The sequence below is a fragment of the Artemia sp. Qi Xiang Cuo genome, chromosome 2 (genome assembly GCF_049724085.1).
Source record: "Artemia sp. Qi Xiang Cuo chromosome 2, ASM4972408v1, whole genome shotgun sequence".
Lineage (NCBI taxonomy): Eukaryota > Metazoa > Arthropoda > Branchiopoda > Anostraca > Artemiidae > Artemia > Artemia sp. Qi Xiang Cuo.
In genome coordinates this window covers 40416784-40443878 of record NC_142795.1, presented here as the reverse complement: position 1 = coordinate 40443878, position 27095 = coordinate 40416784, and the positions used below count along the sequence as shown (strand labels likewise).

Here is a 27095-nt window from a genome sequence, read left to right as displayed (position 1 = left end):
CTACGAGAGTTCTTGAACAGAGTCCGTGTGCTTTGTGAACACACTATGTTTGAGGAATCGTTCTTAAAGAATTGGGACAAAAAATCAAACTTAGCTTGAAGAGCCAGGTTGAAACCCCCCTCATATATATTATGACTTATGTTCGTTTGTTGGTTTAATGTTTCTCCTTTCTTTCAGCTGAAATTTTTTTTTTTTTTATATATTTAATTTCTGATTGTTTTTTAAATAATGCGCGGAAACCCGTCTTCCCCTCCTTGGAAAAATCCCGTGCACGGAAAGGTCCTCTAGACCAGTGGTTTCCAAATTTGACGCAGTTCCGACCCATCTAGCAACAATTTTCAATATTGGAACCCACCTTTTTGCTGTCTTAGAGAAAATAGATAGTAAATATTCTATTCTACAATTAGATGTGTCTACCGATTTGCAAAGCCTTCCTCAACCGCTTGTTTTTGTGCGTTATATATGGGAGAACGACGTGCATGAAGATACCTTTTTCTGCAAACCAATAAGTCGTGGAACTGCTGAGGTGATTTTCAATACAATTGATTCTCATATAAAAGACAAAGCTTTACAATGGAAGAACTGTGTCATTATTTGCACCGACGGTGCGCGGGCTATGTAGGGGAAAATAGCAGTTTGATTACGAGAGTTCTTGAAAAAGTCCGTGTGCTTTGTGGACACACTGGAGCCTTCATTGAGAAGCACTGGTTTCCAAAGCATTGCCCAATGATTTCAAAACAGTACTTGATACAGCTGTGACAATTGTAAATTATATTAAAACAATACCCTTACAAGGCCGCCTATTTCAAAAACTATTTGAAGAATTGGGTAGCCACAAAACACCTCTTCTTCTGCATACAGAAGTTCGCTGGTTATCCAGGGAAAGTACTGACACGATTAGTGAAATCGCGTAATCAAGTTACGATTTACTTGGAAGGAAAATCTGATTATATTAAACATCTACTGGCCGACGAATTCATTCTCAAGCTCACTTATTTGACGGATATTTTTTCTAAAATAAGTAAACTTAATTTGTATTTGCAAGGTTCAAACGGATCAGAAATTTTTGCAGTTCACGATAGAATTCGAGCAGTGATGAAAAAGCTTATGCCGTAGAAAAGCTGCATTGATAATTGCAAGTATGATTGTTTTGAAACACTTGAAAGTTTCATTACTGAAAACCAAGTGCAGCTTAAGATGAACGCACTGTCTGAAATTTCCAGTCATATATCTTCGTTAAAAAATAATTTTGACGACTAATTTGGGGAAGAGATGAAAAAGCTTGATTCATTGAGTTGGATTTGTAACGCATTTCAAGATGACTTATCAACCAGTAAGCAATTGAAGAACTCATTGATTTATCATAAGATGCATTACTGAAAAATAGTTTTAATTGTAAACCGTTATCGAAATTCTGGCTCTCAGTTGCAGATAACTATCCTTGCCTGTTTGATAAAGCTATGAAAGTCCTCCTCATATTTACTAGCTCACATCTATGTGAGGCTAGATGTTCGGCTACCGTTTACATTAGAACTACGTATAAAAATAAACTGGATATAACAAACTGACATCGATTAAGAGTAACTAAAGTTGAAGTTGATACAGAAACTATAATGAAGGAATATCGGAAACCAGTGGATCCTTCCTATTGAAATAACCTTCGTAAAAAAAGAGCTGCAGGTTTAGTTATGTAAGTAATAAAAAAATTATTTAAGTCGAGTTTCTTATTTTAACAGTCTTTCATTCAAATTGGTAACGCTTCTAAAAAAGCTGTTTTTCATTTCAATTGGAGCACACAAGTTCCACTTCTTACCACTACGGAATCTGAGCATTAAAATATATATGCTCACGACCGAGACCCACTCAATATCCGCTCGCGACCCGCTGGTGAGTCACGACCAATAGTTTGGGAACTACTACATTACAGACATTTTCGGTGCCAAATTCAATGTGTTTGATAATTTGAACAACCTGTTACAAAAAGTCAACGACAAACAAGCTGTAAAAACAACTTACAATGAAGTTGAATCCATAACTTGTAACTTTTTCAACAAGTTAGAATCCAGCCATTTCCAATATTGTCCAATTCGTGAAACGACAACATCTATGGACAAGGTAATTTCTTCGAAAAGAACTTCACCGAAGTGAAATCTCCACTGAATCGCTTTTAAAATATCAGCAAATTCCTCGTTTGTTGGGAGGAAAGTTTCTTCCCTCAATAGTTTGTCAAGAACAGAATCTGTTTTGAATAGTAAAGATGAAATGACTGGTATTATTGGATGAGGCACGCTTTCAGCAGATATTTTGCCTGAAAATAAAAAATTTGATTATGATGAACATAATTTCCACACGACTCAATAAAATTAAGAGACAATTTCCTGAAAAATTGCCGAGTTGTATACAGTGACGACGATAACAAACTCAAAATGTCTTAATATTGGAACGGCTAAAGTAAGTTTGAAATAAGTTCAACATCGATGCCAAATACGAAATCGATACTAAATTTACGATAAATGAGCAACGTCAAGTGCTGTATCAGCTTTTGTTCGGCTCTACCAACAAAAGTAAGGTCTTAGTTCTTTGTCATCGATTAAAGGTCTTAGTTGTCGACCCCCTCAACACTTTCGAAATCTAACTCCTGAGAAGAATTCAGAAAAAAGACGACGTGTTCCTTAAAGGGGGTTTAACCGAATCAATGTTGCTACTTTTAAATACATCATGTATATAGGGTCATACTCTATTACTTTACACCAAAAAAATAAAACCTAACCTATTATTCGTTGTTTTTAAAAAGAAAACGGGATGTGTAAGCTAAGACTACGTTACTTTGCCTCAAAACATAATGTCTGTTATTTGTTTCCACAGTATTCAATGGGAAGAAAAATTTGGTAATGCCTATCACCGATTCATTGCCACATCAACACTACTTAATTCGACAAACTATGCCATTGCGACGAAAATGGATGATCGTCAAGAAGCCCTTTGCATGAAGACAAATTTCCCTGGCCAAAACTATGTTGGAAACGGATAATTGGTAGACGAATTTGCTCATTTATTGAACCCTTCGACCCTAAGTCTGAACATACTTTACTCTTATTGCTTATTAAGTTACTTTCTATAATAGGGGAGAAATCTCCGAATAACGAAACTTAGCCTATAGACTACAAAGGTCTATTGCCTAATAAGTCGGGGTTGGAGATGTGGATTATACCTCAGCAAATTATTATTTTCACCTGCCCCATAAACTGCAAGCAGATCAGAGAAAAATAAATTCAGCCAAGCATTTCTGCTTATAAGTTATTTGTCGGGTGGGTGGAGTGGTGTTACAGGGCCAAGAGATCTCTTTGCACCTTCAATAATATGTACTAACAATTCTCTCACGCTTCAAACAAGGTGATAAATGCCCTTGTTTCTGTTAATCAGTTGGCACAGCGAAGGGCAGCAGGGGAGGGGGATATTGGAGGAGCCAAGGATCAACTTCGTGACTCAAATCATATAGATAAAAAATTTCAGCTCCAACGCTGAAAACACTGGGGCCAGGACAAGCAAAAGACATCCTCTTTGTCCCTACGCAAGAATTATGCACAGCCTCTTAAAACATAATGCTAGGTTCACCAGTCTTACTTGAGGTCCACACTTCCGGTAACAGCCGCGGTGGTTATACCCTTTCTACTTTCTCAGAATAAAATAAAATTGCCAGGATCGAAAAAAAAACTAACTAGAGTGTTGCTCCCACAATACAGCACTTACAACATGCAGCTTTCGTTACGATAAAATATAAGATAGTGCTTTGTTCTGAAATAAACTAGGAACGACTTAGTAAAAATAATTCCCCTACTTTCTATATTCACAATGAACTTGAACCTCTTTCTCTTTTTTTTTATTTAGCTTGTAGGTAAATGACTCAAAAGAATTGTTTCAGAATGAACTATAGTTTTTCTTGCGAATAAATATTTTGTAGCCCTACTTTTGGCTGACTATATTTACAAATATTAAACGTCAGGATCCTTCTCTCTCTAGTAGTGAAACACGATTGGCTTATTTTTACAGAAACAGTTCAAATGGTCTATGTGCTAAATAAGGGGCTAAAATTGCGAAGCTCCAGCTTCTAATTCCAAATCTTCTGGTTTAATTCCTATTTTGCCTTGGTTCTATGTTATAGCGCTTCAATCTGAAGACTTTCTTACAAAAAATATAGCAGCCTACGACAATAATTTTCCAGCAGACGACCCAAACAATATATACGTCTAACATAAAATTCTACAACAACCACTCCGAACAAATCCCCATAACACAACACAAAGAAGGCAAATACTGCCAGAAATGCATTTCCTTCGCCCTGCTTAATTGTCGCCTGCAATCATTGCTCCTTAGCATCGAATTCTAACTCCCTTTAGATCTTTTCTTTTGATCCCTTCCCACTTATTCAAGGACGACTTTACTTATCGTTTGGCCCTGCTTAGTTGCTAAAAAACATCGTTGCTAGGCTACCAAAAACATTTTGGTAACCTATCTTCTTCCGTCCGCAAAACATACCCTAATAATTTTAAAGTTTCTTACATTATAAATCAAAACAGTCGGACCGAACTACATTTTTTACACGGTTCCTTGTTTTATATACAGTCGCTAAGCGAAGTACTGAAACCATTCGAAGATAATATAGAAAATTCTGAAGCACCAAGTTATAGAGCCATGATTAACAACTGTCATTGCCGTGACTTCTACCGGTCTAGTCTTTGTTCTAGGAATAATCTTCTTATGCTTCCAAACTTTTTCCAACTACGAAACAACATACTAATTTTCGGATTTTCTAAATATTTACATTATAACAGCGTCCATTTTCTTTACTAAAGATATAACCTAAGAGGAAGTATCAATCCGCTTCGAGAGCCTTATAGTTAAATAACATTATTTTTTTATCCCTATTCATAGCTGTCTCGTCTTATTCTACTTTTCACCAAAAGGTTGTAGTAATGACATAAGTGATTGTAAGGCCATAATAATCATAAACAGCTGTGGAAGGCCATAATCACAGGGAACATAAGGAGCTCATTAGAAACTTTCCTCACACGCTGCAATCTAATATGCTAGTTTTGGAACGAGACGCCATTTCCTTCATAGTTACAATCATTTATAATGTTGATTAGTCCCCTTTCACTACTGGCTATTTATTACCCTCGAGTAAACTACTTTTCAGAAAGAGTCATACCAGGGAAAGTAATAGAACTAAAACGATTCCTATTATAGTCTAGAGAGGACTTATGGCTTACTCAGAGCTTTGATTAATAGATGGCTTTACACAATACAAGAAATAATGCTACATAATCAATGGAACTGCAATGTGGTAGATAAATATATGTATATATATATATATATGTATATATATATATATATATATATATATATATATATATATATATATATATATATATATATATATATATATATATATATATATATATATATATATATATATATATATATATATATATATATATATATATATATATATATATGTATATATATCTGTATATATATAATATATATATATATCTGTATATATATATAATATATATATATCTGTATATATATAATATATATATATATATACTACTACTACTAACAACTCATCGCAGCACCAAGCCGCCTGAGGCAAACACAGCTACGCACGCTCCTCCTCCACCCCAATCTATTCAAAGCCTCCCTTTTTACACCCGCCCACGAAGTTCCCATTTCCTTTAAATCTTTCTTTATGACGTCCTCCCACCTCAGACGGGGACGACCTGCTTTCCGTTTAGCCCTAGATGGTTGGCCGAAAAGAACAATCTTCGGCAATCTGTCAACCTTCATCCGCACAACATGCCCTAACCACCTCAACCTTTCTTTCATTATAGACCTAGAAAGCGGTATTGAACCACATATTTCGTATAGCCTATTGTTTGAAATACGGTCAGTCAGCCGGGTACCCAAAACAATCCTTAAGCAGTTTCTCTGGAAAACATCTAGCAAATATTCATCCGCTTTTCGGGGCGTCCATGCTTCAGAGCCATATTTGACCACTGTCATCACTGTAGCTTCTAAGATTCTAATCTTGATTTGCAGACTTATCTTCCTATTCTTCCATACTTTTTTTTAACTGTTAAAAAACACCCTGAGCCTTGGCTATTTTATTTTGAACATCTTCACTGCTCCCACCATCTTTACTAATAATACTACCAAGGTAAGTGAAGCTGCCCACCTGATCAATCTTTTCATTACCCACCGTCACCTTTTCATTTTCACTTATTTCTAGCCTTAGTGACTTAGTCTTCCTAACATTAGTTTTCAAACCAATACTAGCACCCTGAACTCGCAAAACCTCTAAAACTTCATTCATTTTGCTCACACTTTCATCTAGGATGCTTAAATCATCAGCATAATCCAAGTCCAGAAGACTTTTTCCTCCCCATTTGATTCCGCGGTCTCCCATTGCCTTTCCTGTGCTCCTTAAAACAAAGTCCATCAAAATAATCCATATAAAGGGGGATAGAACACAACCCTGCTTAACTCCTGATTTAATACAAAACCAGCTGCTAACCTTTACTAAAGCTCCTCTATCAACAGAATCGAACGCTTGCTCATAATCTATAAAACTGAGGACCAAAGGTGTTTGAAAACTTAGGCACTTCTCAATTATTAACCTAAGAGTGAAAATTTTGTGAACACATCCTCTACCTTTTCTAAAACCGCACTGTTCTTCTCTTAAAACTTTGTCTACAGTATCTTTCAGTCTAAAAAGTATCATATTACTAAGCAATTTGCTACCTACAGAGACCAGAGTAATGTCTCGATAATTACCACACTCACTCTAATCACCTTTCTTATAAAGTGGTTTAATTAAGGTTTTCCTAAAATCGTTAGGTACAAGTACTTCCCCTTTTTCAAAAATCATATTCATAATCTTCAATAACTTATTTCTAACCTCAGAGCACTATCATATAATATATATATATATATATATATATATATATGTATATATATATATATATATATATATATATATATATATATATATATATATATATATATATATATAAAAGACAGCCACACACACAAAAAGAACAAGACTACAATATAAAAAAAAAAAGAAAAAAAAAAAAAAAAAAAGAAGCACCTTTGTTTTCACGATTTTTCTGCCAGAAAAAAAATAGAAAAATAATTAGATGGAAATGGGCAATTACTCAATAATAATAGGCCCTTATTCAACGTTTAAAGCGGAGGAGGGGGAGGGAGGGAAGATCTACATACTTTGGCTGAAGGAGCTCTAGCTATTTTGATTGATGACAGATTAATTATAGAAGAATTTTTTTTTAGCCATTAAAGAACCAAAACTACACATTTGTATGCAATTTGCCATATTTTGGAGAGGAAGCTCAATGTCTCACCATTGGATAAAGCCTCGCACAATATCAAACGTATTAGATTAGAGAGGAAATACCATAAGAACAAATTCGTCCTTAATTTAAAACAATTAGAAGAATTAAAAAAGAACGGAAAGAAGGTAAGATATCCCCAGAAAATTTGATAGGAAAAAACTTGATAGAGTACCTTCATTAATTGCAGTTATTAGAGCATAGAGATTCCTTTCTTTTTCGTTGCTCAGGCGAAGCTCTTGTCTCCATTTCAAGGTCGAAAATTGAAGCCATAAAAAGAGTCTATTGGACTGTCCAACCTCAGGCTTTATATGTCTTTCAAGTGGAGACTTCAATCTACTATCGAGAGGAATGTCTCCCGATTCTCCCAGTGATTTAAAATATCCAATAAGATGCATTGTAAGAGGGTGATAAATATCCGCAAACTCTGCAACATAGTCGAATCTCAGCTGAATATCAGAAAAAGTGGCCTCGTGAAAGAAATGACAAAGAGCAAATTCTTTGAATTGGGATAATGTTCCCAAGTCGAAGCCAAAAATATTATCGACGGTTGTCAAAAGCCAAAGAATGGTCGAATCTTGCAAAACTCGTGACAATTCAGAAGTTTTTCCTTCAGTATTACCACTCAAAATATAATTGCTAAAAAGAATATAAAACAGCAAAGGTAAATCAATTATAAATGTAAAAAATATAAAAGTTTGGGAACTAAAAACACAAACAATGAATATTAGGAAATGAATAAAAATATAAAGAGAAGTACAAGCAAATGATAGTTCCTAGTGATAAATTATTTTCAATATTTTCACTTGGGCAACAGGACTTGAGGTTTGAGGACCGAAATATGTACTAGAAGAGTAAATATGGCTAACTGCCTGAGTAAATAACTGCTCATTTTTGCCTTTTTTTTGTGTCAATTAGGATATGTTAGGTCCCCAATTTAACAACCTTCAATGTCAGAAAGAAGTTATTCAGGCAGAAATCATGCGTATGATGATCTGCGTTCAATAAGACTGAAATAGAGCTCCGTCCCTAAAGAATGCGAATATAAAACACGAAAAACTACAAATTCGTCCAGTATATCAGTGGCGGATCAAGAGGGGGAGGGGAGGGTGGCGCGCCCCCCTAGCGTACTCTAAAGTAGTGTAATTTACTTAATTAACTCAAGTTTGCGTTAATTAAACTTGCTCCTAACGCAAGTTTATCGTATCAACCTATTTTGCCCCCCCCCCCCCTAATTTTTTTTCGGGACAACCTATTTTGCGCCCCCCCCCCTTTAAACAAATCCTGGATCCGCTTCTGATTTAAATCATAACACTTTTCTTTCTTTTTTTAACAAATCTTTTTAATGCCGTCCACCCGGGAACCAAATGGGAAGATAATCAGTTTTCTTTAACCATCAAAAATTCAGCGATACATGATGTTACTGGGTAAATAAAAGATATTTTTTTTTGATAGAGTGACACAGAGAGGATAAGTTTTATAGATTATTTGACAGAGTGGCTTGTCAAAAAATCGCGTTCTTATTGACTTAGGTGAAAAACTTCAAGCATGGACCCACTGCCCTCATTAAGTCCACGCATGATGTTTTTTAAGTTCATAACTCTATCCCTTTCCCCTTCCGAGCAATAGCTTTTCGTAAGCTCGGAAATTAATTGTACTACGTGAATACAACTTTAAGAAATAGAAAACAGCCCTAATCGGAGTCCCAAAAGATACTTCTAAGTTCTTAATTTCCATTCGTTTTCTACTAATAAGGCTCAAAAATTCCACAAAGATGGATTAGAAAATATATATTATAGTCTATGTTTTTGTTGTAAAGAAATTTCCAATGAAATTATTGAAAGGAAAATATTTTCAGGTTGAGAGTACATAAATTCATAAGAATTCTAAACGCCAATTACACTTGTCAAACCAACTGATTACTTAAAAAAGCAACGAGGGAAAGCAACAAAGTGTAAATAGCTGGCTCTGATAATACTGTACCCAAAATCAGGAAATCAAAAAAACTAGTTCATCCATGAATCATTGCAGCCGGAAGCATTTCAGCTATATACTTTACTGTAGTAGCCTTTACTACAGAAAACATTGAAAAGCGGAGGCCTAAGTCTCTAAAGAACAAATGTAAGTCACCGATGTTAGGTTTTAATTTCTAATTTTTCCAATATTTATAATGACAAAGACCACACTGCCTTTTCGTCATACATATTTGATCTTCTTCACCTTTAGGCTTCCTCACCTTTGAGAAAGCCTAGACTCTTTTAAAAAATATTTTTTTTATGATCTTAGTTCAAAATTTGTTTTATCAATGGAATTTTTGACAAAGTTTGTTTTGTTTTTTTTATTTGTTTTATATTTATTTCGATGATGACGGCTGTTGACTATATAGCCAAAATATTTGCATGGATTGAACTACTCTATTATTCACTGTCCTCACAAATTTCCTTATTATCTTCTCTTGCTTTGTATTTCGATTTCTTTTGTCATTTACTAATTTCGTTTACAGTTGGGTAAAGTTCATTGTCTGTTCACTACTCTTTACTGAGATAGACACGATAAGAAAAAAGAAGAGAGTTTCGACTTAATAAGAATGCTTGTTTATAAGCAATGTTTTTGGCATTTGATACAGTTGTATCAACTCATGTTGAATTATCCCAGACATCGTAGAATGTACAAAAATATACACAAATGCAAGTAAAAGACGATACAGAATCTGAAAACTAAGAATGGTTCCCCAATTACACTGACACACAAAAAAAGCGATTTATGACTAAAGCTGTTTGTCTATTTTAGAAGAATGGCGTAAATTTTGAATTAAAGCTGTAGGGAAACAAGGAACACTTAGATACAATACTCATTTAGGTATTATATTTGTACACAAGTCAGCTCAAGACAAACTCAAGAAGAGGAAACGAAGAAATATTAGAGGCAAAGGCTTGAGTGTCAATTGTTAACTCATATTTATGAGCAAGCCTCAATTCTTCTCTCTGAGTGATATTTTCTATTAACACAATATATATTTTCTAGCATTTTAGCCGAAAATTGTGTCAAGTTCTTATGGCAAAAAAGTTATTAATGTGTTAAAATATAAAGTTGTACGTAATACAAGAAAAAAAATAAGAAAAAAAAGAAAGGGCATCATGGTACACCCTACATTTACAACCCATGAAAAAAATAAACCAATTCAAAGGTGAAAAAATAATATCTTGAATTAACGATAAATTGTAACGGGTCAAGCATCCTTCCTTTTTGGTCAAAATCTAAAGAAGAAAATAATATTTTGTTCAAAATACTAGCTAGTATCCATCGATGGCAGTTGAAATTTTTGAATTTTGTGCAAAACGCGAATATTGGTAAATGACTCACTTTATGGTTGTTAGATATTTAGTTTTAATTCTTCTAATTTCGGCTTTTATTGATTTTTATTCATCTTTAAATTTTGTTTTTTTCATTTGTTTTTGTTGGTTTGTATTTTTCACATTGCCTTTCCGCGTTTGCTATTGGTTATTTCTTTGCCTTTTCTGGCATTTTCCTGAAGTATATTCTTTTGTTCTCACTGAAGATGAGAGGCGGATGTCCTTTCAAAATATTCACTTTGTGTTTTTTTTTCATTATTTTCGTTTGGCCTTAAAAAACCCCATTTTTGATAAACCCCATTTTTGATCGTCTCTTCTTTATACAGGGTCTCCACAAAGTCTGGATACATACAAATTTTGATATTTCATTTGACATTTTGGTATACAGGAGCTTGAAACTTCTACAATACGGTTTAGTGGTACGTTGAATATGATGGCGTGATTTTCATTAAGCTTCTTTGAATTTTAGGGCGTGTTTTCCCCTATTTCAAAAATCAGGCAAATAAAAACGGAATCATACTTTAAGTGCGGTATCAGTTGATAAAAAAAGAAAATTTACTTTACCTTCCAATTATATCATAAAGACCAGTTTCATTAAAGTTAGTCTTAGTCCAGGACTGGTAGGCGATATCTAAAGCGTCTTTCATTTTGTTTTTCGTAAGTAAATTTCTCTGAGGGCGGACGTACACATCCAAACAAGCTAACCGCAAAGATTCGGCGAAATTTCTAAGTCGACTAATTTGACTCACAAGACAAGCCGATTCTAGAATACTAATAACCGTAGGTTTCTCAAATTCTGGAAAAATGAAATCAATTAAAAAGTTTAATAAAAAGAAAGAAAATTAAAAGGAATCTTGGAAGATTGCTTTTTTACAATTATAGATGCATTCTTTGTGTTTCAAAACGAATGGGAAGAACGTGCCGACTCATCACATACCAAGGAGACCAACGAATGATCTGACACACTCAATTAATCAGCCTTGAGCACATCACAGTCATTCGGGGGCAAGGGTATATCCGGGGGGGGGGGGAATATACAAATAAACACTTTAAAAAACGTGTCCAAAACTTGTTTATAAGCATTTTTGTTACGTTTTTACAAGTCAGAAAAAAATTTGTGGGGGGTTCAAACCCGGTGCCCCCCCTCCCACTAGACACGGCTTTGTCTAGGAGTAGAAGTCGACTACTTACTTGCACCTGCCACAGGGCGAAACTTTTCTGCCACATCCGGCATCTGGAATTCAGATGGTTCGTGGAAATTTGTTTAACCGTAAGCTCCCCAGACTAACGGCGGCTGAGCTTGCAGAGTCACAACACTGAACCCCACCCCGAGGCTCTACACGAGGCTCCGTCCCAAAGGACGCAGGACTGCTAGTCCAGCGTGTCATCCACTGAACCAGGGTGATTCAATAGTATAAGTCGACGAGACATGCTCGTTAATTATGTAATTGTCAGTAGCATAGATAAAAAGAAGATAATATATAGCTTGGATTTGACAGGTATATGAGGTGAGTTCAGCATGCTACTATTCAGTCAAGAAAAATCAGTAAGAGACAGGTAAATTTTTATTTAGATGGCCATGTTACCGTGAATGTCCGAACTCTGATTAATGTCAACATTCACCGGTGAATGTCCAAAATTGCTTTTTCTCTGCGAGTCAGCTTTTTCAATCTTATCCAAGCTATGATGGTAATGATGGTAAAAGTTGAAGTTAGGGTGGGCTAGATTATGTTAGTTTAGGTTAGATTAGATCAAATTTGGTTATAAATATCAGAAATGGGTTAAATACCTAAGCTAACCTAAGCTAACCAAGCCTAGTCTAACCTAACCTGTCATCATCAAACCTTGCATCAAACTGAAGAAGTTGACTAGCAACACTGACTAAATCTAAGGGAAAAAAGGTGTTTCGGACATTCGCAGGTGAATGTCGACATTCACAAATTTCGGACACTAACGATAACAGCCATATAACAATAAAAAAAAATACCTAACGTATGTCAATGCTTAACGCCTGTTAAAAAACCTGTGAAATTATCCTAATGTTTGTGGTGAGGTAACTAGAAAAAGGTTCCAATTTCCAAAAAACAACAAATACACAAAAAAAAAACAAAAGAAAAGATATGAATGGAAATTCAATATCTCCAGTTACTCTCCCCCTGAGCCTAATAAGGAAAAACGGATTAGAACGTTCATAGATGAACTTAGGATTTGAAAAACCTGTTTTCACAATATTTCCAAAAAAATGTCATTTCTAACAATTTTTTTAAATGTAATTTCTAAACATCGGATAACTTTTAAGAATTTAAAAAGGAATCACTCTTTGACCCATAAAACACAATAAGAACGGAGCCTAATGAGCCATATAACATACGCCGTTTACAAGAATTTTAATAATTGGACCCTCTCTCTCACACACTTACTTGCTAATTTTTTTTAGAAAAAAAGAAAAGAAAAGAAAAAAAAAAGAAAAAAAAAAGTCTAACGACGCTCCGAGTAGAATTAGAGTGAGCATCCAAAGAGAAGAAGAATCAAATAACAGTGCCTAACAATGTCTCTCTTTTTGAAGACTGTTGAAGCTTCATATGATATATTATGACCTGAGAGGGAAATTTCCCTTCTGCATGAAAATCCGTTCCGAGAAAAAACACAACTTAATATTTTGAATTTTTCTTTTCGAACGCTCCTTAGTCCATTTAGTCAGTTATTTACATAGACCATTAAAAAGAGCAGACAAAATTATGCAAAATGCCAGAGGATTTCCAAACTCTTGGTTTCTTATGGAATGGGATAATTTCACTCTCAGGTCAATTGTCAACATTGATCGTACGCACAAAAAAAAGAGCAAAACCAGCGAATTTTTAAAAATATTTTGAATTCCAGATTTGTATGTTTATCTTTATAAAATACACGAATAAAAGTTCAATATAAAGAATTACCTGAGACAACTTCCTTGGCTGTTGTATGAAAGTCAATTAACAATCGTTGAGCAACACCGTTCTTAACTCCTTTTTTATTTAGAAGAGCTCTTATCTCGACTTCTGTATATGGATTCTCTTCTTGAGGACCAAGCATATATATTTCCACACCTCTATTTCTCATTGCACTGAAAGTAAATAAAGTATGTTACAGCAAGATAAAAAATGAAAGGAAGGAGAATAAATCAATCAGTGCCTCCAGTTCATTCTAAGTAGCTAGCTCCAAACGTAGAAAATGTTTCAACAGAACCATAAAATGAGAATAAGAGCCATGTTTACTTTTATCGCATAAACAAGTAATAAATGGAAAGGCTTTGGTTCTCCCATTTCATAAAGCATTCCCTGTAAAATGGCACTTCTAAGATAAACGACTTTTAAGATCCTGTAAGAACTTATGCACAGGGGGAAACGAAAATACATGATTGTAATCAGGAGATATTCTAAAAAAAAATGTCTTTGCATGGTTTAAGTGGATGACGATTAATGCATTATGAAGCCCAAAATAATATCTTTTAAGATAAATCAAAAAAGGGATATCTAGCAGTTTGAAGGACTTCCATTATTCGATTCAAAGGGGGATAGCAATACTGATTAGAATCAAATAAATATGACAGGATGTTATGAAATGGGAGGGCCAACACACTTTGATTTAGAACAATAAAATAATAAGCATTTTTAATCAGGCAGTTGAAATCCGCGAGTCACGTTGACATGTGTTTTTTCTTTAACACAAACAAAACACATCGTACAAAGTTTAGCATTAAAGGTTTGGTAAAAAAAAATGGGTTTCGGAATTGGTTATGCACGAAGCAGGGTTAACTAAAAAAATACATTATCAACTGCAGGATTAAAAAAGTATAATTGAAAATGAAGGGGGTAAAGAGAGAGGGAGAGAAATAATTTATCAACCAAAATAACGCTTACATAATCTTTCAACAATCATCGGGGAAACCCATTGGGCTGTATATGATAGTTGTTTCAATCCTTATAATCTACTAACATAAAAAAGCAAACAAGTAGTGAAAATATAACAACTTTTAACTATTAGCACACACTATTAAACAACATCGTCGATAGACCATAAACGACATGGAAACGAATTACTAGCGACACATACTTAAATCATTAACAACCTCCCAGAAGGTAACGTTTCAACCCACTCTTGAACTGGCAAAAAATTATCTGTCACCTTTATACCCTCAGGTAGTGAATTCCACAGCTGTGGTCCTGCAAAACGCAGAAATAAAGATCCGTGTTGAGTATTCCGAGCCTCAGACACTTTCCCTGAAGAATGCCTAGTTTCATAAGAATTATTAAACGAGTGAGACTTAAAAATTTCCCAAAAGCACTCCGCGGAATAACGATTCAAACATTGATAAACAAAAATAGCTAGTTGATAATCCCTTAACTTATAAAAATTTAGAATTTTCATTTTGATGAAGCAACTCAAAGTACTATTTCCAAATCTCACATAATCTCCTAAGACACGTACAACTTTATTTTGTAAAATTTGAACTCTTTTGAAACTTGACACAAAAAAACTAGTCCGTAGCAAACAACCATAAGATAGATATGGACTGATAAGAGAATGACACAGGATCATTAGAATTCTTGGTGGGAGCTCATTCCTTAGCCTTCTTATAAGACCCAGTCCTCTTGCCACTTTTGCTGCTACTGCATCACAGTGTAATTTCCAACTCAAATTGCAATCACGACTAAAAGCTTGTTTTAAGAATGCACCATTCAAATATATTTTTTTTTTTAAAATATTGGGAGTACCGATTTTGCAAAAAGTCGTGAAATTCGTCTTAAAACATTAATAGATAAACAGCTACATCTTGTACAAATGTTCCAGTTCCTTTAGGGCCTTATTTGCCTTTTCAATCAAAAGATTTTCGCAAGATGATATTACTGTAAACACACTGTCATCAGCGAAGGACGTGATTAGTGTCCCAGGAATATAAAATCGCATGGTATCTGCATAAATTAGGTAAAGTAGGGGCCCAAGCACTGAACCTTGTGGAACTCCGCAATGGACTCAATATTTCTTGATTTGCAGCCATCAGTATTCACTCTAAGTGTTCTCCCTCCAAGATAAGACTCAAACCAATTCAAAGATACATCCTGAACACCTAAACACCGTTGCCTGCTCAATAAGATCATAAAACAACAGTATTAAAAGCTTTGCTAAAAATTTTAGATTTTTAGACTTTAACAAATCTATGAAAATTGAAACCACTAGCTACCCATGTTAAAGCGCAGATTTAACAAAATATGTGAGATGGTGGACTGCATGTATTGTAGAATGGCCTTTCCTGAATCCAAATTGTGTTTAAAAAAAGAGCAATTTGATCTTCGCAAAGTTGCTTCAGAAGACAGGTAAGCAGATCTTTTTCATGAATTTCGACATAATACCACCCAAAACTTGCAGTGTCTTGAATCTCCCACCCCCCAAAAAATAACCCAAGTCAAGAACACAAGAACCATATTTATCACAGGCAATGTATAAATCCCATGATACACAAAATAAGATTAATAAGAGTGATCTAACGAAACGGGCAAAGCACCATTATTATACACCGTAAGCAAATTCAACAGCTACTAGCTGTAGAAGATAGTTCATAAAAGGATCAACAGATAGATTCAATCTGTTAGATTAAAATACGATTTTTTTTTTAATCTGCCATTTTGCCTTAAAAACGAAGTGGAAAATAGCACAATGATTGGAGTCTTTTGACTGCTTGAGGTACATATTTGACACCAAAAAATGAAAAAAAATCAGACGTAATAAATTGAAGAAAGAAATTAGATTATAAACATTAAAGCAAATTAAATTAATATTAAGATGACTTTAAGGCCGAAATGGCAGATGGTAGCTCATTCATATCATCTCCAATGTTGAGTCAAATTAACTGGAATAAGAAGTGTTTGTTCCAGTTAATTAAACACTATAATTTTATCTAACACTATCACTATCTGATTATTAAACACTGACATTTCCTACCAAAATACTGCGTTAAAAAAGCCTCTGTTGCAATGATCACTGTGGCAAAATTAAGTCCCATAATGCCAAAATATAAATATATTTCTTCTTTGTGTCATTAGTAGCTACATGTTTGACCAAGGCTTGAGTTTGGTAGCATAAAAGAAAATTAAAAAAGGCATGCAGTTTCGTCACATCTTTCCAACTAGTTACTTATGATACTCTGAAGGCCAATTTCTCGAGATTAAGAATTGGGAGTTGTTTATTAATGCCCTGGAGCATACGGTTTTAATTAAGGAACTTTTAATACATTTTTAGCAAGGAACTTTCAACCAGTAAAAAAAAAAAAAAAAAAAAAAAATAAGAAGAACAAATCAAAATAAATAGGCTAGTATCCAGTAAGCAATTAGATCTGTCAATTTTAGCAAATCTGTCTTAATAATAGTTAAATAAAAATTGCAGTCAGAACTTTTTTGTTCATAATTTCACGATCAAATTGAGCTTATACATAATTTATAATACTCCAAAAAAGAATTCTTGAAAGACTCCTCTTGAAGTGAATTAGGCATATGAGTATAAAAAATAATCAATACGATTTTCAATTTGGGGTTTACTAGACCGGTTCCAATTGGATCCGTTAAGATTTTCATACAGGTGACACGTATTTAATTTCCACATTCAATGTTGCATGCGTTTAGAAGACAAGACATTTATTCGGATTACAAGGCATCTGTGATTAATGTTGAAAACATTTAGCTTTGATATCAAGCCAAAAAGTACAGCACATCCGGGGCGGATCCAGAGGGGGGGGGCGAGGGGGACGTCCCCCCCTAGCGTAGTCTAAAGTAGTGTAATTTAATTAATTAACTCAAGTTTGCGTTAATTAAACTTGCTACTAATGCAAGTTTATCGGATCAATCTATTTTGCCCCCCCCCCCTCCTAATTTATATTTCGGATCAACCTGCTTTGCGCCCTCCCCCTTCCCCCCCTAAACAAATCCTGGATCCACACCTGCATCACACACAGTAGCAATAAATAGCATCATTTTCATATTTCCTTCCAAGATTCACAACGTTTCGAACTATGCGAGATGCATACATTTTGCATAAATCTGGCAAGACGGGACGAAAGTCTGTTTTCGATTAATTTTTACACATGACAAGTACATTCAGTAATTAAAAAATTATGAAATGACACAAGGGCGTAGCTGGGCTTTACGTAAATTTTTAATCGACAATAAGAACTAAGTTTTAACACGAATTACAAACGCACATTCTCTTTAAGTTTGCTGAAAAAAAAAGTTTTAGACTTGTTGACCTAAAAGTCTAGTTGATTAAAGGTTTTTTAGACCTGCTTTTGATACCTGTCTTTAGATACCTGCTCGTAAAAGGAAAACTAAAATGATTATAACAAGATAATTAAATTTGATAGCTTTTGCAACCTAACTTTTACTCGTTTTAGATTCACTCTTTATTTCTCGTGGAAAGACTGAGTTCTATTGAAATAGTGTATGTTCATTTTTTTTAATTGACATTGCCTATATTTTAATATTAGCCAAAGGTATGTAACCATTAAGTTTACAAATTCTTTGATACAAGTTTTGGTGGACATTGCAAGTCATATCGATATACTACTGTCAAGGAGGCACACTTGTGCCTCTATAAAGAGGCGACCCACCACAATGTTAAGCGATTTCTGGTCCTAGCGGTCGCAGAGAGACAGCGGTAATCGCATTTTGTAGCCCAAGCTCAAACTAAGAAACGTGCGAAATTTCACCCCCCTCCGACTTTATCTTCATGGGTAAAAGTGGGCCGGAAGTTTCGACCCTCCGACCACAGCCCCCCTTTAACGTTGTCCGATTGGGTTGAAATTTAGAGGTTAAGCTTTCCTAGGGCCTGGGAGCTTATCCTCGAAATTTCAGCTCAATCCGATCACTCCTTCCCTGTTTTCCAAAAACCAAATATAGCCACTTAAAGTTCAAAAAAAATTTTTTTCTTAGCCACGCCTACAGCCCACAGTTGGCAAGTGATCCGGGTAAATGAGGACTCATTCGAAGCAGAATTCGACCTGTTAAGGGCCTTTTGATACTTTCAGACCGAAAAAATTATCCCCCGAATTTACATTTACGAAAAACCTCGTTTTCCTATAAGAGCCTGCAAAAACGCGGGCTCGTTTTCCTATAAGAGCCCGCAAGCCCGCAAGCTGTCAAATCAGCTAACAGTTAGTCAAGCAATAATAAGTAATAAACTGTACAAAAACGTGCAGAAATTATTTGAAAAAAACTACGTTTTCTAAAGAGTTAAAGAGGCTGAGTTACAAGTTCAAACCTTAAAACGTACAGGGATTAGAAGGTACAGTTGGGGGGCTTCCGCCCCCCGAAATCCCCCACTTTTGCAGCCTTTAAATAAAAAAAAATTTTAACTGAAAGTAAGGAGCGACATTAAAACTTAAAACGAACAGAAATTATTCCGTATATGAAAGGGGCTGTGCCCTCCTCAACGCCTCGCTCTTTACGCTAAAGTTTGACTTTCTCACATCTCTTTTTTTTAAACAATAAAAACTTTAGCGTATAGAGTGAGGCGTTAAGGAGGGCACAGCCCTTTTCATATACGGAATAATTTCTGTTCGTTTTAAGTTTTAATGTTGCTCCTTACTTTCAGTTTAAAATTTTTTTTTTTATTTAAAGGATGCGAAAGCGGGGGGTTTGGGGGGCGGCAGCTCCCCAACTGTGCCTCCTAATCCCTGTACGTTTTAAGGTTCGACCTTGTAACTCAGCCTCTTTAACTCTTTAGAAAACGTAGTTTTTTTCAAATAATTTTATTTTAGGACGCTCATATTGTCACTGCAATCGCATGCTTATAATTAATAAACCAAAATATTCTCAAATACCGGCTTTGAAGAAAGCTGATCACCATATATGAAATACGTAACAGGATATTTAAAAATTAACGAGTAATAAAAAAAGCTCAGAGGTTCACATCCTTACATTAATAATTGAGAAGTGCCTCAATTATCAGACTCCTTTAGCCCTAAGTTTTATAGATTATGAACATGAGTTTTATTTTGCCAATAGAAGAGCTTTAGTGAGGGTCCTATCCTTGTAAGATATACCAGATAAATACAATAATGTGATTCGTGCTACATACGATAAAAATATTGCTGCAGTTAAGGTAGAAATTAAAGTTAGTAGCTGGTTTAATATTGAAACAGGAGTTAAACAGGGTTCTGGGCTGTCCCATTTATACGGACTATTTTGATGAATGCTGCCCTAAGGAACACGACAAAGGCTATGGGAGAGCAGGGAATCTAACAGGAAGGTAGAACTCTCTTAAACTTAGATTAAGCAGATAATTTGAGTGTCCTAGATAAAAATGTTAGCAAAATAAATGAATTTTTTGAGGTTTTGAGAGTTATGGTGCAAGAACAGGTTGGAAAGTAAATTTTTAGCAAGACTAAGTCGCTTAGACTAGAAACCACAGTATATAAATTATAGGCAGTATGATCTTTCCCCATCTCACCCATTATAAGAACCCGGACCGAGGTGCGAGTACTCCAGAGAACGTAGGAACATAAGCGACATTACATCTTTTCACAGGTAGACAAGTCAGATTTCTCTTGAACGCGAAACTTGGCTTCAGCGTTGGAACACTAAATTTTGAAGAAACTAATCTTAAATTAATTTATTCCAATACATATATGAAAATCGGTAATTAGTAGTGCAATGTTATTATTAGATGTTTTTAGGAATTAAAAGTGGGTTTCGAAGTCTCAAGTTGGTTTCAAAGGCATTTGGAGAAAGTTTCTGCCAAAATACGCGTTCCAGGGTAATTGGACCGCTGATGGCAGATCAAATGAGAGGAGCTGTTTGTACGCGCTAATGCAAGAAGAAGTGGGAGGAGCTGTTTGTTCGCACCGATAATGAAGAGCCAGAAATTATCTGCGGTAAACTTACTGCTATATCTTTATGCTGTGCTAGAAATAAAGGAAGTTTGGGTAACAAGAAGATCAATCGCAGAATAACCAAGACCCAGTGTGTTTTTCCACAGTTGAAAAAAGTTTGGAAGAATAAAAATATGAACCTGGAAACCAAGATTAGAGTATTGGAACCTACAGTGATGACAGTTGTCAAGTATGGTTCTGAAATGTGGACGCTTCAGAACACGGAGGAGTATTTTTTTTTATTTCGGTACCCATTCGACCGTATATCAAACAAGCCGTAACAAAATTGTGGTACTATCCCCGTTTCCAGGGCTATAACGAGAGAAAAGCTGAGCTGACGATGACACGTTTTAGGGAAGAATGATGACAGATTGCCAAAGATCGTCATTTTTTGACTACCCATCTAGGAATATACGAAAAGCTGGTCTTCCCTCAAACGGGGTGGGAAGAGGTTGTAAGGGAGGGTTTAAAGAAAATTGAAACTGCTTGGGATGGAGGAAGAGCGTGCACACCCGTGTTGTCTTCTGGCGGCTAGGGACTGTAGTAAGATATTAGTAGTAGTTATAGTAGGCCTAGTATTCTTTAAGCCACTAATTTAATACTTAAGATCATTCCCTGAATGATCTCTAAGGGATAATAAGTCTTCTAATTACATTTTTCCAAATTATCCCAAAACGACTGTCAATCGGAAGCGTTGAATTGTGTCTATACACGTAAAGTAGGTACGGAGCTCTGCTTTAAGGAGTTCAGTTATACACACCCAAGAACATTTTGATTCTTCAGCTCAGATAAAAGTTTTAGTGCAATAAAACTATCACAAATTAAAATAAATAATACGGTTTCTAAAGGCTTTGAAGTTATAGAAACAAAAGTATTATTCTATTGCAATCTAGTGCAACAAAATGATTGAAAATCTTAATAATCTATAGCCCATTTTAAGGGTAAAGATCAATCAGAGGGCAACCTGACGCCCATTCAACGCCCAAATCTCCCTGGAAATCCATGGTCCCACGTGGTATCAGATCTAAATTTCAAATATTCATTTCAGTCAAAACAGTAAAAGTCCAAAAATGTGCTTCGGGGGGCGGGGAGCATGACATGATTAGACCCACGGAAAAGGACAGAGGCGTCACGAGCCAAAATATTTTTTTTTGTGGGGGGAGGGGGGGGGGAGTGGATGGATTTTACCGACTGGCTGATCATTTTTACCGACTGAAAGTTTTGTTCTTTAATTGATTTTATGTCGTATTTCCATCCCCCTATAATACATCCCCCTAATCAGCCCATTCACTATAATAAAAAAAAAAATCGAGCCAGTAAAATAATAGCACTTCGCGCCGCTATTTTACCGACTCAAAATTTTTTATTTATCGTCTAAAATATTGGGGGGGGGGGTCCCTCCCTCCTATACTCAATATCCCTGAACAAATCATGCATATAATCCATACAAAACAGAGGCTTCATAGATACATTTCCGTAGAAATGTGGGCATGATTCCTTGGAGGAATCATGGTTACATAAGAATTTTTTTAATCTTTACGACCGAAAACTCCATAGTAATGCCACTGCGCCCGTACCCTTCCTAACGCTACCGGGCCCGCATTCGCAAATATAAGCAAGCTGTACATCTTTTAGGGAAACATTTACGGAATAGTACCATATAATTAAATACTTGTCGTTGAAAATCATTATGACCGGCGTAGGATTGTCCCAAATCCAAACACTATTAAGTAATCATTTCACAAATAAAGCTTGAATTTTGGCAAAAATAATCGTTGAGGGTTTCTGAACCCTCAACGAGGGTTCTGAGGGAATCTGAGGCTGATATTCCAAGATAGGCGTCCAAAACCAGAGCACAAGAGTAGATATTACCCAAGTGGTGGGCAAGTTTCACCTTATTGTAATCAACAATACAATGAATTATAATTTATTCATAATTTTCTATTTTCAATTATTTTGGATAATTAACAATTAAACATAGTACCATTCCCTAAACAATCCTCGAACGATCAAAAGAAGTACAAAACGTCAATATATACGACACTGGGCAAAGAAGGGGCATTGGTGACATACATAAAAACCTTGCGTGACCCGGATTTCAGCAAAATGTCCCACTATTAATGAAAAACGTAGTAAGTGATTTTATTTTCGACGACTGCATTATGACGACGATTTTAGAATCATAATTGTTATCGAAAAACCAATAAACTCTAAAATGCCACCTTCGATGAAAATCAAACTCTATGTGCAAGATAAATACTTATCGTATTTTGATTTTGAACATAGTTCCCATTTGGAAGATTTTTTTTATAGTTAACATTAAGTCATTTAGGTCCATTCGCTAAAAAATCCCCGAATGGGCATAAGGCGGAAAGGGTACGGCATATCTAATTCGCAGATCCTATATCTGCTGGAGGCATATTTACTGTCTTTCGACCGTTTTGATTAAAACGACATTCCTGAAAATTTTTGTGATATTAAGTGCTGAACCAAGGATGCTAAACGGCAAGCTGGGGGTAATAAGGCATCTGGTTTCCTTCTTACTGTTTTAGCCCTTAAAAAAGGAACCTTTACTCAGAACCTGCGATCAATGGACGCTTTCTCCAATTTTCTAAGACTTAATACATTCTACATGAGGAGGCTTGAGAAAAAAGCAGTATTGCATCGGATACATGTGGCTCTTTCCTAATTCAACCGTATCGCGCCAACTTTTCGGCATGAATTGCCAGATTCTCCCCTCGGTATTAAATCTTATTTCACTATTTCTTCTTACAATGATAATAATCAATATACATATTCTTATTTTCAAGGGGCTTCACTTGGCTCGTTTTCGTCTTCTTCTGGTCCTCAACACCCTCCTCTTTTCCTCGTGCTTCTCAGTTTTCTTTCCTCTTTGTTTCGTTCTCTTATCGATAAAATCCCCCTTTTTTCTATCTGTGTGTTTAACTCTGCTTTGCTTCACTCCATCACAAGGTAAGATTTAGGATCTATAATGTTTTCAAATTTTAAAGCTATTTCAGTTTGATAAATACATTGATTCATGCTGAATGTTGGTGCATCAAACAGAAAAAGTTGAAGGTAACGTCGACAGTACAATAAGTATGCTTTTCTGTTGAAACATGGAAGTCTTGGAAGGACTTACCGGGAAATTTCTCCATTCTGAGGATCCATGGCTAAAAACAGACGAAAATCTTTGTGTGGCTGAATGGTGGGAACTTTCCCATCAATTATTCCACGCTCACTTATCACTAATTTACCATTTGGTTCCAGTAAAGCGTTAAGGCGATCGAGCACGGAAGCTCCACAAAAGTTTACATTATCTATTAGAAGCCAATGACCTTCTTTCAGTGCCTGCAACAGTAATCATAAATTAGAAGCGCCATTTGGATCTTACGCCAAACGAGGGAAGGTAATGAGGAGAAGGTGATTTCCTTCCATTAGAGGGAGGTAACGAGGAAATCGCAAAACAAAATTTTGGAGAACTATTACAGGGTTAGATCTAGGGGGAGGGGCTGGAGGGGGCAAGCGCCCCGGACGGCGCTAAAACTAGCTTAACTTGTAATATCTTTGGAAAAAATTGTAAAAAAAAGCATAAAAAAAAACCACTTTCAAAAGATAAGGAATAAACTCATTAATAAACCTCAGGCACTATAATTTTTTGAACAAGAACAAACTCTAATCTTACCAGAACATATCTCCACTTGGTCTATATAATACTCAATTTTTCTCTTATACAATACATAGAACAACATTCTATTATACCTTTTTTTTTCTTTTTTTATAAGTACATACGCAAGTGCTATCCTTGACTTAAGTACCGCCCGTCCTTGAAGGTCTTCTTGGGGTTTCTTTCTTCGTAATGGTGTGGATGTGCCTTTTGTATGTCTCCCGGCCTTCTGGTAGACGAAGAAGGTCGGAAAGGCGATGAGGCACAACATTTCACTTCCACCTCTTTGGGGGACGATCACGAGGACAAAAACTGTGAATTTAGTCTTCGAAGATGATTTTCTGGAGATGGAACTGACCCATCCGTTTGACGTGATCGAGCCACCGAAGTTGCTGGAGTTGGATCTCGGTGAGGATTGTTGATTGGATTTTAAGGCACTCAAGAAGCTTGACGTTTTACATTCGATTAAGATACGCAATCACAGCAATGCGGCGGAGACATTTAGTTTCAAACACTGCGAGTCGACACTGGTCATCTACCATCAGCGTCCATATTTCATATGAGTAGATTGTGATGGGGATAATCAAAGCATCAAAAAGTGATATCTTAAGTCGCGGAGACAGATCTTTGCTTCACCATATGGGTAAAAGGGCTTTGAAACTGGAACTCACGAGGGCGAGCCGTCTTTTTATATCTTTTGAGTGGTTGTTGCCGTTGGTGATTAGACTGCCAAGGTAGGGGAAGCCTTCGACCAACTGGATACTCTCTCCGTTAAGTTTCAGTCTTGCTTGCTTGTATCCTGTGGGTTTCGTGTGCAGGACATAGCCTTGGTTTGGGATGCATTTATGGTCATTCCAAAAGAGATAATCGTTTCAAGAACTTCTTTAGCAACAGCTTGATGGTCCTCAGGCTTTTCAGCCATTTCGTAGATGTCGTCGGTATAAGCTAGCTTGTCTGCCAGGATGCCCCTATATGTGCGCTGCACGATGTTTCCACCAGGGATAAAACTGCTGTAAGGAAGAGGTTAAACAGCTCTGGGACAAGATATATCCTTTAAGGACTCCTGCGGACGTTTGGAAGCTGTTAATGGGACCTTTACTAGTCATGATACGACTCCTAGATTTAGAGTACATATCTTTGATAAGGTAAACTTGGTTTTGTGGAATTTCGTAATGGAAGAGAATATACCAAGGCCTTTTCTCCAAACAAGGTCAAATGCTTCTTTGAAGTCAATGGAGAGCTGGTAGAGGTCACGACCATATTTGAGATATTTCCCTAAAATATGTGCTCTAGTGAAAATGTGGTCAGTGGTCGATCTCCCGGGGCGTAAACCGACTTGGTATTCTTAAATGACCGAGGAAGACACGGCTCTGATCCGTTGAAGTGTAATACTGGTGAAAATTTTGGCAGTTTGACTTGTTAGGCTAATAGGACGGGAATTCTCTTATATAGCGGAATAATTTTGGGCTCACAAAAAGTACTGCTACTACTACTACTAACAATTCATCGCATCACCCAGCCGACTGAGGCCAACAGAGCTACGCACGCTCCTCCTCTACCCCAATCTATTCAAAGCCTCCCTTTTTACACTCGCCCATAAAGTTCCCATTTCCTAAAAATCTTTCTTTATGACCTCCTCCCACCCCAGACGAGGACAACCTGATTTCCGTTTAGCCCTAGACGGTTGGCCGAAAAGAACAATCTTCGGCAATCTGTCATCCTTCATCCGAACAACGTGCCTAGCCACCTCAACCTTTCTTTCATTATAGCCCTAGAGAGCGGTATTGAACCACATTTTTCGTATAGCATATTGTTTGAAATACGGTCAGTCAGCCGGGTACCCAGAACAATCCTTAACCAATTGCTCTGGAAAGCATCTAGCAAATCTTCATCCGCTTTTCGGAGCGTCCATGCTTCAGAGCCATATTTGACCACTGTCATCACTATAGCTTCTAATATTCTAATCTTGGTTTGCAGACTTGTCTTCCTATTCTTCCAGACTTCTTTTAACTGTCAAAAAGCACCCTGACCCTTGGCTATTCTACTTTTGATATCTTCACTGCTTCCGCCATCTTTACTAATAATACTACCAAGGTAAGTGAAGCTGCCCACCTGATCAATCTTTTCATTACCCAACGTCGCATTTCATCTTCACTTATTCCTAGCCTTCGTGACTTAGTCTTCCTAACATTAATTTTCAAACCAATTCTAGCACCCTGAACTCGCAAAACCTCTAAAAATTCATTCATTTTGCTTACAATTTCATCTAGAATGCTTAAATCGTCAGCATAATCTAACTTCAGGAGATTTTTTCCACCCCATTTGATTCCGTGCCCTCCCATTGCCTTTCGTTTGGTCCTTAAGACAAAGTCCATCAAAATGATCCACATGAAGGGGGATAGAACACAACCCTGCTTAACCCCTGATTGAACGCAAAACCAGGTGCTAACCTCATTTCCTACCTTAACCGCAGCAGTGTTATTCTTGTACATAACACTAGTCACTTTAATGTATTTTTCTGGTATACCATAGAATGATAAAACCTTTACTTAAGCTCTTCTATCAACAGAATCGAACGCTTGCAAATAATCTATAAAACTGAGGACCAAAAGTGTTTGAAAACTCAGGCACTTCTCAATTATTAGCCTAAGAGTGAAAATTTGGTCGACACATCCTCTACCTTTTCTAAAACCGCACTGTTCTTCTCTTAAAACTTTGTCTACGGCATCTCTCAGTCTAAAAAGTATCATATTACAAAGTAATTT

The 27095-nt window shown here is 36.1% G+C and overlaps 1 protein-coding gene across 2 annotated transcripts in view; it reads right to left on the bottom strand.

Moving 5' to 3' along the window:
* The window catches only part of LOC148955225 (midasin), a 348425-nt gene that overhangs the window by 136185 nt on the left and 185145 nt on the right, over positions 1 to 27095 (bottom strand). For both annotated transcript variants that reach the window (XM_089100939.1, XM_089100949.1), the window contains 5 exons: positions 23806 to 24014; positions 13702 to 13868; positions 11330 to 11561; positions 7588 to 8051; positions 2017 to 2308 (listed from right to left, as the gene is read on the bottom strand). In XM_089100939.1, coding sequence (XP_088957065.1) covers positions 2017 to 2308; positions 7588 to 8051; positions 11330 to 11561; positions 13702 to 13868; positions 23806 to 24014 — 1364 coding nt within the window. The remainder of the gene's footprint in view (positions 1 to 2016; positions 2309 to 7587; positions 8052 to 11329; positions 11562 to 13701; positions 13869 to 23805; positions 24015 to 27095) is intronic.